This window comes from Ammodytes marinus (genome assembly GCF_949987685.1).
Source record: "Ammodytes marinus genome assembly, chromosome: 10".
In the NCBI taxonomy this organism is placed as follows: Eukaryota; Metazoa; Chordata; class Actinopteri; order Uranoscopiformes; family Ammodytidae; genus Ammodytes; species Ammodytes marinus.
Genome location: NC_137214.1, coordinates 1,058,006 through 1,072,749, shown reverse-complemented (window position 1 = coordinate 1,072,749; position 14,744 = coordinate 1,058,006). Strand labels below are relative to the sequence as shown.

The following is a 14,744-nucleotide window of genomic DNA, read 5'->3' as shown; positions in this document are numbered from 1 at the left end:
GTCCTTAGTTGCACTTGCTAAGGATGAAGCAGAGCTATACATAATGGTGTCATCTGCGTAAAAATGGAATTTTGTATTTGTAACATTGCAACACAAATTATTAATATAAACTGTAAATAAAATAGGACCCAAAGTGCCTTTATTAAGTGTTAATTCATGAGAAATGGTTCCCACTTTACAATAAGGGTCACAAAGTCCATTAATAAATGGTTAATTACACTTAAGTAATGCCTATTAAGGTTAATTATACTTCAGTAATGCCTATTCAGCACTGATGTGCATTTATTAAGTGTCACTTAATGGATAAATTGTTCCCACTTTACAATAAGGGTCACAAAGAGCATTAGTAAATGGTTAATTATGCTTAAGTAATGTTACAAAAATTACATGTGTTAACAGTTAATTAATGCTTATTATTATCTTAATCAACTTTTGGTTCATGCTTAACTAAGGTTAATATAGGATATGTATAAACATTAAATAATGTATTAATTAATACCTTAGTTAACATGAACACCATTAGTAAATGCTTACTACACACATTAGTTAACAGTTAACTAATGGTTAGTTAACCCTTATTAATCATTAACTAACCATCAATTAATGTACCCTTATTGTAAAGTGTTACCGAAATATCTATTGTTTTCATACCTTGTATTGCACTATTTGACGCTTTTCGGCAGCAGAGAGATCCTTTTTCTTTCCCATACTGCATGAAACATGTGGCCTGCTTAATAATGTGGAACGTCCTTCTTAAGTAGATTTCCTTTGATTGGGCTCACATGGCAAACTAATTATCACAGGTGTATGAGATTGATTTCAATGATCCAAGGCGTCCTGAGACACAATATCATACATGAGTTTAATTGAAAAACAAAACATTAAATGTTTATGACACTTCAATCCAATTTGCATAATAAATTGGAACACGGTATACCTGCGTGCATTTATTGCTTTAACTTTGTTTTCTTCCACAGCCTCCTCAGTCATTTTTACAGGTCGTTTTTTAAGTTCCTGTTCATCCATTGCAAGAGTGTGTTATTTATTTATTTTTACTCTTTAGTAGTAGGCTGATAATGTCCAAACACTTCTGAATAAGCTTTGCATCAAAAAACGTTCCTTTTCTTATTCAGATGAACGACGTTCCCAGATTGACGTTGAGACGAGTACATTCACACACACACACACATGATGCGGAGCCCCCGCGCTGTCCATACTCTAGCTACTTACGGTTTATTTTATTTTATTCCGGAAAACACCGAGCTGTCTGTGCCAAGTTTCCTTTGTCCGTTATCCTTTCTCAGTCAGGCCGTTCCAAAATCCATTCATCCGTGTGAAGAGCGAGTTTTTTGACTAATAATGTAGGATCAATTGGTCTAAATTAGTGAAGCTCGACATATATCTCATCCAATATCCAAAAGAAATCCACGGGACCATGACGTGAAGTTTAAAAGGTTTACTTGTCAAAAGCAAAAATACAAAAATCTTTTTCCACAATATGACAGTTTAAGGAGAGATAAGGAAATAAAGAAAGAGAGAGAGAGAGATCAAAAAATTGTGTGGCTCCACGCTTGTTAATTCTGACTGTCTGTTACAGGTATTTAGCACAATAAAGTTTCCTCTCTAACACTTCAAAATAAAGTAATTAAATGTCAGTTACACCAAAAATAATGTGAATGAATTTAAAATTAAAATACAAGGTGCACTAGTGCATTTATTGAATGACAATAAAAACAAGTCTAAGTCTAAGTATATTCACTAGCATTCTGTAATACAACTACAATACAATTGAGTTTTACTTGAGTTTGTTTTCATGCAGATTAAAGGCATGCTCATTCATATTAATCCAGAACACTATTTGTCAAAAACACTATTTTTAGTGTTGTCTCGTATATTTGTTGTTTGTGCCTGTGCACTTTTTATGTTCACCGCGGGACAGGGGGAAACGTTTTCTCGATTCCCTTACATGTCTTGTACATGTGAAGTGTTGACAATAAAGCTGACTTTGACTTTGATTATAATTGTGTGTAAAAAAAAATTCATTGTATTTATCTTGCTTTTATCTTGATGTGTGTGTGTGTGTGTGTGTGTGTGTGTGTGTGTGTGTGTGTGTGTGTGTGTGTGTGTGTGTGTGTGTGTGCGTGCGTGCGTGTGTGTGAGTTTGCAGATTTTGAATTACCTGGTGGCATGTGATCATCTGTGTCAGCTGGGTTATGATGTTGTCCAGGTAGAAGAGGCTCTCGAGATGTTTCAAAACTGTGAAAGAAAAGTAAGACATGCAGGGAGCTACAACTTGACATTAACATTTCACCTTTTTAGGCAACAAGACATCACTTTTCCTTTGATAGACAAATTAATTCAAAAAATAAATAAATCTTATTTTAGGCGGAAGAGTTCCTTCACCTGCTGCGTCAGTTCAATGAGATGGGCTTCCAGCAGAACACCATCAAAGAAGTGCTACTGGTCCATGAGAACCACAGAGAGCGGGCGCTGGAGGAGCTGATGACACGTGTGGCGTGACAGCACACTGAGATGATTGATCTTCATCATCTTATTGAGATGATACTGCTGATGAAGTTGATAATGATGATGATGATTTGATGATTCTCAATCATGTCATTTATTGACATTTTTATTTAATTGTCTCAAAGGTGTTTATAAGATTCATACTATGTTGTTAGTCTAGTGTGTATCATCTGTTTCTTTTATTTCAGACTTGAAATAATTTGAGTAGTGGCAAATGTAAGATGTAATTGAGATAAGTTATGAAATGACATCAAGACAGGGTTTCTATTTCTATTTTACTCTTTTGCTTTTACTTTATTTCATTTTAATGTATTTTTTCTTTAAGTGGCTACGAGGAACATTTAAGTATTTTTAAAACAGTCTAATTTTTCCTCTGATGATCATAAATTAGCTCTAAAAGCAAGCAATACCATCAGTGCAACTAAAGCTGTTTTTATATAGCTTTTATTAATACATTTGTTCTGGTCGCACACCCAGTCCGATTTACGACTCTATGGTCACATAATTGTATATCGCAGATTTCAGTGAAGCGCAGCAACACGATTTGAGTAGCCTATCCATCCAGGTAAGGGAAGCAGGAGATTTCTGTACATAAGCCTTGTTTTTAGACAGTTATTTGTCGTCATAATGGCTGACACGGGCAGGACCATCAAAGAAAAAACGAAAATTCAATAAAGAACAACTAAAAGGGAATGGGAGAGTGGTATAAGGGGCGAAAAGGAGTTACCCTCCGTCAGGCTTTCACCACGTGGAGAGAATTACAGGATCGCTTCCATACCGACCCTGAATTGGCCCTCTTTCTACTAGACATACTTGTAATATTTCATTCGATGTTTAAGCAATATCACACTCGAGGTCGTAATAGTGTCGCTTTATATCGGCGCTGTTGTGATTCGGATGTAGAGCAACAACATTGCGACCTTGAGTGTGAGTACTGCATTTATTCAGCAGTTTTACAACTTAAATTCATAAGTTAACTTTGATCATTTTAGAAAGTATTTGCTTCCGCCATCAAAAATAGTCCGGCAGCATTAGTCAGAGCGGAGGGCGTTGCCAAGCAACGTGTAAAATACTTAACAAATATAAAAAAACAATGTTTACTTTGCTTCATCATCAATGAATGACCGTTATTTGTCGGAAATAGTCATTATGTACAACAACATAAACACATTACCTCATCGTGATCCATACTGCCGTCTCTCTTTCATTCGCTTTCTGTGAGTGCACCGAACCTTTCGGCTCCGTGAGAGTTGTTTGGGACACTGCATAGACTCACTGCAAACAGTTGTGTGGCACTCATAGGTGACACTGACTGGCATTGGGTTGATGCAGTTTCACTAACCACTCTCACAGAGCCGAAAAGATTCCGTGCCCTCACATTTTCAAAATGGACATGGACTATATTGCGTCCTAATCACTTGACACTGGCACCGGCCGGCACGCGCTAGAAAAGAGCTTTATGACAGCTGGCGTCGTAAAAATACTACCGCTTTGGTCTAAAGGGGCCGCTTGTGCGTGGCCACCAAATGTTATCAAAAACTTGTTTTCTGTAGACAGAGGCATAATTCAGGAAGTGGGTTTTGAGGCAACTCAGAGTATGTTCGCTCTGAGTTTGTGGGAACTCTGGGTTTTCCGTCTCAGGAAGTAGTTTCAGCGCAACTTAGAGTCTGTTACTGTGGCAACATACGCCGTGGGTCTAACCTGCTGGATAGGTGATTTGATCTACTCTGAGTTTGTTGTCACTTTGCGCTGCAGCTCCGACTGAAGAAAGAGTGTCACTGTCACAACGCGTCCCTGTACAGTTTGAAGCAAAATCACTCCATAGAAATCTCCATCAGGAAGTTCTGGTAACACTTTACAATTAGGGACACAAAAAGTGAGTAGTTACTGAGGAACGAATGGTAAGTTAATGAGTAGGTACTGATTCACTAACAGTACATTAATGGTCAAGTAAGCATTCGTTAAGAGTATGATGCATTACTTTACTTGAAGGTACACAAACTGCTTCACATTAATCATTAGTCAATGAGTAACATCTCATTAACGATCGATCCAGCATGGGACCTAAGCCATCTTTAAACACCGTCTCTTGACAAAAAATGTTTGCCCCGTTTTTTCTGAATTGCCAAGGTGATCAGAGTTATGAGATAATATCTGCGGTAATTCTTCTCTTGTACTAAAAGCCCATTTGTTAATATTTCGCACTCTAGTGGGAGGAGTAGTAACGTGAAGATGTCTTTTTTAGAGAAGTGGAGAAGTGGGAGGATCAAGCATTTATTTCTCCTGTTTCCATGGTGAATCATGTTAACAGCGATCCATTGAGGATGGCTTTTAGGCACGCGCTCAACCCAGAGTGAACAGACTCCGAGTTGACCCAACAACGCTCATCACCTTTTCTGAAACCGATAACCCAGAGTTGCTCATCTCAGAGTTGGTCAACTCAGAGCGCAGAGTTGAACTCAGAGTTTGTTAACCCTGCTTCCTGAAACAGACCTCAGGTGTCCTTAATTACTGTTCCCTTAACAGAGGGCTTTGATAAACATCCACAGAACAGATTTAATTTTTTTCAGTACAACAGACCTGCTGATTATTAAAGAATACTGTAGTTTACAACAACTTTGGTGTTATTTTTGTAATTGCATCCATATTTCTATCAGTTTTATATCATAATAATTTTTATCTATAATTCAAAAAGGATAAGCAAATTATCACTTTCTGTTATGGAGTCAGTTCAGTCTCATTAATAATGAATGCACAGAGAAGGATTCACTAATGTATTTTGTGATTTATATATAAATAACTCTCTTCTCACAAATACATTTCAATGCACACACAAATGGATATCGTCATGTATAAATTTACAGTTTTTGCCGAATGCTTACACACATGTTGCAGACTTTGGCCCACTGTGTCAAAACTTAACACACAGGCCGAATGAGACAAAGCACATGGAGATAAACTTCTAATTTATACGGCAAAATGAAGCTGTAACCGTGGTAACCCTATTTTAGGTAAAGAACAGTTGCTCTAGGTTCGGGAGGAGCTGAGTGAATAAACCATTGACGACACATGAAACCACCAGACAAAATATGTTGTAAATATTAACTTTTACTCCCAAAGAGCGCTTTGTCATAATAAAATAAAATAAAGTTTCCTCTCTTATGTAACACAATTTAACAGACAATATCACACAGTGAAATACACAGTTTGCTTGAAAGGTTCTAAAGTGTTCCTCTGAATTTCTTATCAGTTCCAACTTCTCTGAAATGTTCCTCTGAATTGCTTATCAGTTCCAACTCCTCTGGATGAGAAGCTGCTCGATGGTTCAAGGGTAGCTCACCATCTCCTTCGTCCAGGAGAATCCAGAATCCAATTTAATCCAACGAAAAAAAACCAGCCTGTATAAAAACAAGGCTATTACTATTCTAAGTCATGAAATCACTTATGGCCATTATGAATATTCACAACTCAGTTCCAAATTCTACTGTAATTCAATAGTGATCAACTTATGAATGTTTTAGTATTTTAACCATGAATTATGATTAAACATTTCTTATCTCATTTTCAAAACATGAACTATATGATATCCATCATAAACCTCACATTTACATTTAAGCATATAGCACAAATGTTCAATTGTCCCTTCAAACATTCTACATATTAATATTAACACTAACTGTGCACAATGTCACAGCTACACTGCATGTTTTCAGCATATTGCCCGAATCAAAATACAAAAATGAATAAATCAAGCACTGTGATAAAATAATGTAACTATGACTTATTTTTACTCTTTAAATGCAACAAAGGCTGCTTTAACTACAGCATTAACACTTATTTGTACATGAATAAAGAAACCACATGCTTTATATAACACACGTGGATAACACACCAGTAATTATATTAGCCCATTAGCCATGTATCGGCAGGCAACACAGGTCTGTGCTATAAATAGCATTAGCCGTATCGGCAGGGAACACCTGTTACTATATAGCCATATCCCAACTTCTTAAAACTCACCGAAACAATGCTAGAAACAGTTAACCTCCGACACACGGGCCGTCCTCCAACTCCTCAGACAGACAACACGAAGGAATACGCTCTAGCCTCACTCTAGAGTCTGCAGTTTAACTTTTATAAATCAATTTTATCTCTGTGTGCATCAATATCGTCTCATTCTGTGTTGAAGTTTTCTTTCTTCTGTCATGGAGGCGGAACTTAACTTAACCATCCAATGAGCAGTCTCTATTCCTTGTCATAACCAATCAAACGCCTCAATGCAAGACCAACATTGATTGACAAGCTATTTAAGTGAATAGGAATGATGGAAATAAAATAATAACTAAATAAGCATATATAATGATGTATTATGATGATCTTATCAACGGGGTTATGGGCATTTATTTATTTATGTTAACCCATTTTTGTCACTGGGTTACAAAGCTCTTGAAACAAAACCTTACAATCCCATTTCAAAACTGTTTTTAGCATCAAAACATGGTTTTTGACTTTAAAAGTCTTATACAGATTTTTTTTGTGAAAGATTGATCCACCACAGTTCATCTAGACACATGAAAACAAAATGTAAACGCAGATTTCAGATTTTTAATTTTATTTTGCCATTTCAGGTTTTTGCAAAAGTAAAAAAAAACACAAAGACACAAGAGATGGTACCACTAGAATGTTCTACAAAACATAGTGTTGTAGGGGAATGATTGGAAGACATTTAGGCTATGGATCCTGTCTCCTGTTGGCATCTGGCCACATCACCTCATCCACGTCACAGGCAATGTCCTCCCTTGCCAAGCAACGGGGGAAATATCGCCTTGCATGCCGTATCCAACCTCTTGCAGATTTTTTTGGAAAGATTGATCCACTATATTTTCAATTAGACACATGAAAAAAATATAGAAGGTTTCTGAAAAAAAGTTTATATTGCAATTTCATGGTTTTGGCCAACAAAAGAAAAAAACACAACGAATAGGTATAGGATCGCAGTTCAACAAGCAATTCAGTGTGTCACTATGAACTCTGAAAAAAAAAAAAGTCCTCCTACCGCTCTCTCTTGTCCTCTTCCACTGACTCTTTCTGTCTCACAAAGGAGCTGAGCTCACCTGAAGTCTATTTGTAATGCTAAGGCTCACACTGATTGGTATTATATTAGCTTTATTTTTTATTTTTCATGTGTGTGATTATGTTATGGGCAGAGATATGTGTCAGTAGAACTTGAATTCGAATTGATCGACTTGAATATGAATTGATCAACTTGCATTTGAATTATTGATACTTGAATTCGAATGTATACACTTGAATATGAATTAATCAATTTCAATTTGAATTCATTATACTTGAATCTGAATCAGTTAATATTCAAAATGACACTTTCAAATAAAAGTTATAAAATTCAAGTTTTCAAATTCAAGTAGAAAAAATTCAGATTCAAGTGAGAAAATTCAGATTCAAGTAGAGATGTGCACATCCGGTTTCTTTGAGGAAGAGCAATCAAGTCAGTGAGCCAGCGGAGTGATTTTGTGAGTCTGGTACAGAAATATTTTCGAGCAAGTTGCTAGGCAACGGCATTGTTTGGGGTCCGCGATCTGATAACTGTACGTGCAGTCATTCATAAACACTACAATAAATAAGAGATGAAGATAAATACCTAACAACATTAGAGTTACTAAGTGAAATGAGTGACGCCAGTCTGATAGTGGAGATAGATCAGAACTGAGTGTGTACCACACACCACGGCTCGTCCAGCTCAACTGAGGCCTGTTTCAGGTAGCTGGTTTTACATACTCTGAGTTAAATCCTGTGCTCTGAGTTGGTCAACTCAGAGCGCAGGGTTGACGAGCAACTCTGGGTTTTCGGTTTCAGAACAGTGGATCAGCGTTGGGTTAATCAACTCTGAGCGTGTTCACTCTGGGTGGAGCATGTGCGTAAAAGCCATCGTCAATGGATCGATGATAACATGATTCACCATGGAAACAGAAGAAACAAATTATTGATCCTCCCACTTCTCCACTTCTCAAAAAAGAAAAGAAAAAAAAATCTCCGCTCCTCCCGCTAGGGTTAGAATTATTAACAAATGGGTTTATGGTATGGAGAAGAATTAACGGGGATATAGTCTAATAACTCTGATCTAATCTCCTCTGCAATTCAGAAAAAAACAGAGCAAACATTTTTTGTCAAGAGAATCCTTTTGCTTCCGTATGAGAAGCCATAGTCTATTTTAAAAAGTTACGCATATCAGCAGTAAAGTATTAAGCTGGCGTGGCACAGCATTGCTGACAGTGTTTTATATTCGCTGTATAATATGTTGGCAAACTATAGCCTAATACTGTGCAGTAAACAGACTGTCGCTTCTTTTGAATGGGGATTGAAAGACATCAGCGTCAGACACATTAGGTGACAGTTTCCATTGAAGAGCCCGATTTATTTATTACCAGATCCATTTTCCTCAAGTGATCACAGTTTAAATTATTATATAATTTTTATATTCATATTAGGCTATTTAACGAGGCTCGTCTGTGACTTTAGGATCGCACAAGTGAACAGTAACGATCGCGTGCAGCCGCGTGGTTACATGACTCCATCTGACATAAATCTGTTCAGTGACACAGACGTTAAAAAGCATACAATACAAATAGGTTTATTAATCTGAATGTAGAGCATGTTCACGATGTGTAAGGTGGCCGCCTATATGAACGGACCGAGGGCTGAGAACAAGGCTACTGATCAGATAAATTATCGATCAAACGTAAAATCATCAGTACATGATAAAAACATCCCGATGGAGATTTCTATGGAGTGATTTTGCTTCAAACTGTACAGGGACGCGTGTGACACTGACTCTTTCTTCAGTCGGCGCTGCAGCGTAAAGTGAAAACAAACTCAGGGTAGGTCTAACCACCTCCCGAGCAGGTTAGACCCACGGCGTATGTTGCCGCAGTAACTGACTCTCGGTTGCGCTGAACCTTCTTCTTGAAACGGAAAACCCAGAGTTTCCACTAACTCAAAACATTTACAGTTTTTGCCGATTGCTTACACACATGTTGCAGACTTTGGCCCACTGTGTCAAAACTTAACACACAGGCCGAATGAGACAAAGCACATGGAGATAATCTTCTAATTTATACAGCAAAATTAAGCTCTTGAAACAAAACCTAACAATCCCATCTAAAAACAGTTTTTAGCATCAAAACAATACACAAAACAATGCACCTTTGAATTACTCTTTCCTAGCAGCAACAGCACACAGATGTGCTTTATGCAAAACACAGCTGTATTACAGTTTTTGCCGATTGCTTACACACATGTTGCAGACTTTGGCCCACTGTGTCAAAACTTAACACACAGGCCGAATAGGACAAAGCACAGGGAGATAAACTTCTAACTTATACGGCAAAATTAAACTCTTGAAACAAAACCTAACAATCCCATCTCAAAACTGTTTTTAGCATCAAAACAATACACACATGCACCTTTGAATTACTCTTTCCTAGCAGCAACAACACACAGATGGGCTTTATGCAAAACACATCTGTATTCAGTACTTTGGATGGTTTTGACTTTGACTCACTTTTGTGAAAGATTGATATACTACAGTTGATCTAGACACATGAAAACAAAATGTAAACGCTTCAGATCTTTTATTTTATTTAGCCATTTCAGGTTTTTGCAAAAGTAAAAAAAAAAAAAACACAAAGACACACAAAAATGGTACCACTAGAATGTTCTACAAAACATAGTTGTGTAGGGGAATTATTGAAAGACATTTCGGCTATGGATCCTGTCGCCTGTTGGCATCTGACCACATCACCTCATCCACATCACAGGCAATGTCCTCCCTTGCCAAGCAACGGGGGAAATATCGCCTTGCGTGCTATATCCAACCTCTTGAAGAATTTTTTGGAAAGATTGATCCACTATATTTTCATTTAGACACATGAAAAATATAGAAAAGTGTCTGAAAAAAAGTTTATATTGCAATTTCGTGGTTTTTGCCAAAAAAAGAAAAAAACACAACAAATAGGTAGGATCGCAGTTCAACAAGCAATTCAGTGTGTCACTATGAACTCTGAAACAATTACAGCAAAAAAAAGTGTTGTAAGGAATGGGGAGGGTGGATTATGAATCCTTTTATGGATACCGCCTCCTGTTTGCGTCTGGCCACATCGCCTCATCGACATCACATGCAATGTCATCCTTTGAGAACCAACGGCGAAAATATTCCTGATATCCAAATATCTAAATGTCATACAGTAATTATGGAGCTACTGTGTAGTTGAGCTGGACTCTCTGCCCAGCCTCCTATATTGTTAGGCCATGATCTATAACATTGTCCACCATAGTGACCCTGTCTCTCTCTGTTGCCTTCTTTGTCCTCGTCCTCCTGCCTCTCTCTCTCTTGTCCTCTTCCCCTGACTCTTGTACTGTCTCACAAAGCAGCTGAGCTCACCTGAGGTATATTTGTAATGCTAAGGCTCTCACTGATTGGTATTCAATTAGCTTTATTTTTTCTATTTTTCATGTGTGTAAGTCTGTGTGCTTTTCTAATTTTAGTTGTGTTTTGTATTTTAAATAGATGTGTTTTCCCAATGATTGCATGAGATTTCATTTTTATTATGTAAAAAACAGTGTGTAGTGTTTTGCAAGAAGTGTGTTGGAGAATTTCAAACACAGTGCAAAGCACTTATTGTGTTTGTGGGGTTGGTGCTTGTGTTTAGGGCATGGTCACAAAAGTTAGAGGTTGTGATGCTTTGGACATAGCAACCACTTTTAGTGTTTAAGCATTAGGCAAAAACTGTAGTACTTTGGATGGTTTTTGACTTTAAAAGTCTCATACGGTTTTTTTTGTGAAAGATTGATTCACTACAGTTCATCTAGACACATGAAAATAAAAATAAAAAAGCTTCTGAAAAAAAAGTGTATTTTGCAATGTCATGGTTTTGGCAAACAAAAAAAACAATAGGTCGGATGCAGTTCAAAAAGCAATTCAGTGTATCACTATACTGTAAACTCTAAAACAATTACGAGAAAATTAAAAAAACAGTGTTGTAGGAATGGGGCGGGTGGATAATGAACCCTTTGGATACCGCCTCACGCTTGCGTCTGGCCACATCGCCTCATCGACATCACATGCAATGTCATCCTTTGAGAACCAACAGCGAAAATATTCCTGATATCCAGTCTAAATGACCTAATTATGGAGCTATTGTGTAGTTGGGCTGGACTTTCTGCCCAGGCTCCTATATTGTTAGGCCATGATCTATAACATGGTCCACTATAGTGACCCTGTCTCCGTCTGTTGCCTTCTTTGTCCTCTTCCCCTGACTCTTACTGTCTCACAAAGAAGCTGAGCTAACCTGAAGTCTATTTGTAGTGCTAGGGCTCACACTGATTGGTATTCAATTAGTTTTATTTTGTATATTTCATGTGTGAGCCTGTGTGATTTTCCAAGTTTGTTTGTGTTTTGTATTTTACATAGATGTGTTTTCCCAATGATTGCAGGAGATTTCATTTTTGAACAATGTGTCTTAAGTAAAAAACTGTGTGTTGTGTTTTGCAAGAAGTGTTTTGGAGAATTTCAAACACAGTTCAAAGCATATTTTGTGTTTGTGGGGTTGGTGCTTGTGTTTAGGGCATGGTCACCAAAGTTAGAGGTTGTGATGCTTTGGGCCTAGCAACCACTATTAGTGTGTAAGCATTAGGCAAAAACTGTAAACGTGTGAAAAAATTAATGAATAATCAATTAGAGCTTACCTAAAAATAAGTTTGCCATGTTACTGTTTATTGTATTTAGGATTTTAGCTCATTTGGACGTTGCTTTCATTGATATAGCCTGGCGATATTATAACTACCCTACTTTCAGTTTCATTACTGAAACGTGATTAGTGTTCTAAAAGATACTTCGAAGAGGTCCAAACACAGATGATGATTAAACAAACAAATGTTTTACTTTATATTTCCGGAACGTTAAATTACGGTCACTCACTGGACGCTGTACTATCAGAGATCTGCACTCGATTGCTCTTCCTCAAAGAAACCGGATGTGCACATCCCTACTTGAATCTGGATTTTCTCTACTTGAATCTGAATTTTTTCTACTTGAATTTGAAAACTTGAATTTTAGAACTTTTATTTGAATGTGTCATTTCGAATATTAACTGTTTCAGATTCAAGTATAATGAATTCAAATTCAAATTGATTAATTCATATTCAAGTGTATAAATTCGAATTCAAGTGTCAATCATTCAAATGCAAGTTGATCAATTCATATTCAAGTCGATCAATTCGAATTCAAGTTCTACTGACACATATCTCTGCTAGTATGTGTGCTTTTCCAATTTTAGTTGTGTTTTGTATTTTAAATGGATGTGTTTTCCCAATGATTGCAGGAGATTTCATTTTTGAACAATGTGTCTTATGTGAAAAACAGTGTGTAGTGTTTTGCAAGAAGTGTGTTGGAGAATTTCAAACACAGTGCAAAGCACTTATTGTGTTTGTGGGGTCTGTGCTTGTGTTTAGGGCATGGTCACTAAAGTTAGAGGTTGTGATGCTTTGGGCATAGCAGCCACTATTAGTGTTTAAGCATCATGTAAAAACTGTAAAATATAGAAAAAGTTTCCCAGACACATTTCCGTTCCACACACAAATGTTTCTTGTTTTAAATAAATGTAATATGAATCCATAAATATATGAATTAAAAACATATTTGCAATTTTCATCAAAAATGTATTTGGATTTTAAAACATGTATATACAAACATCAGATGTCTCCCTCGTTTCAGCCAATTACATGAGCACTGTGTGTTGTTTTGGGTTTGTCTCCACCGCCGTGCGTAAAGGCAGCATTATAACAGCTGACGGGGGGAAAAAGAAATCTGACTAACATGAATAAACACTGCGGGCCTTAAGGCAGCAATAAAAAAAAAGTTTTGCTTTGCTTTCGGCTGCTCTCACCTTTTTAGCTCTCTCCCTCTTTATAAGCCCACACCTAGGCCTACACACAAGTTAATTCTCACACATATGGGGCCGGTTTCACAGACAAGGCTTAAGCCTAGTCCGAGACTAAAATGCCTGTTTAAAGTGGATTAATTCAAAACTACTAGCACAGACTTAGTTTAAAATAGTCCTAAATTAAAGCTATTCTGGATTAAACAAAGCCAATTGCAAGACGGACGACTAGAGCTACTCTAGGTCTAAATTTGATCTTAAATTAATCCTCCAAAGAGGTAGGTTTAACTTCAGTTTAGTGGTGTTTGTGAGAGAGCATGGACTATTTGGAATATCTAAATGAAGACCAACTCCCACTGCAGAGGCCAGCCAGAAGAGTACTTGTGGTTAGGAATTATCCAAAACATTTATTTGATGAAGTTACATTTCGAGACTGCTTTCAATATGGAAAATGCACTGAAAATAACAACTTTAATTGAGCCTAGTTAGATGGATGCATTTAAATTGAAGATGTATTCAGCATAATAAAATGAGTGTCTAAAACAATTCTGTTTTCAAATGTGGTTGTTGTGATTTAAAATACTGACACACATGAATAACAAAATGACAAAACACAACATGAACACCTTTTATTTTCTACTTATATCTTCACTGTGATTAGTAATCACAATTGTCTCTGTACTGTATCTTGTTTGAATCATAGCTCTCTCTTCCAACTTCATGTCCAATTCCACCTGTAGAATTTTCATTTTCATGTCATACTTCCTTCAGATATTGCATTTTCTGTTCATGGAATTCTCAGGCTAACTTTCATGCAACGTCATCTTTTTTGTCCTTTGTTGAAAGGTTGTGGCAAGCTCTTCTTTAAAGCCAGATTCGGGTTTTTCTACAGAGTCTATCAGTGCAGATATCATTAAATATAATGTCAAAATCATAAATGAGAAAGATGTGAAATACCGATAATAATGAAGATAACCTGAAGTTGGTGTATTGTTCTCTTAGTAACATTAGTATTGAATTTGTTGCAAATTGCGGCCCAACTATTTATTTGCTCAGTCTCAGCAGTATGGCTTTTAGATTCAATAACCAGATGGTTTCAAACAATTTCTTCAAGAGATTTTTTTCAAATTCATTAAAGTTTATTGACGGGATTTTTTTAAGCCTCTGCCATTGTTTTTTCTCACAAGCAATGGTGTTTCTGCTCCACTTCGGGTTTTTATGATCACCGTTGGACCAGCAGCATGTGCTCATGGGCAGGTGTTT

General features: G+C 36.9%; 1 protein-coding gene across 1 annotated transcript in view; it reads left to right on the top strand.

Annotated features, from left to right (window-relative positions):
- The window catches only part of LOC307256624 (ubiquitin-associated protein 1-like), a gene marked incomplete at both ends in the record, with an annotated part of 33,524 nt that extends 31,004 nt beyond the window's left edge, over window positions 1-2,520 (top strand). Inside the window, 2 exons of the mRNA XM_080035658.1 lie at window positions 2,168-2,269; window positions 2,386-2,520. Coding sequence (XP_079891784.1) covers window positions 2,168-2,269; window positions 2,386-2,520 — 237 coding nt within the window. The remainder of the gene's footprint in view (window positions 1-2,167; window positions 2,270-2,385) is intronic.
- Between the last annotated feature and the right edge of the window lie 12,224 nt (window positions 2,521-14,744).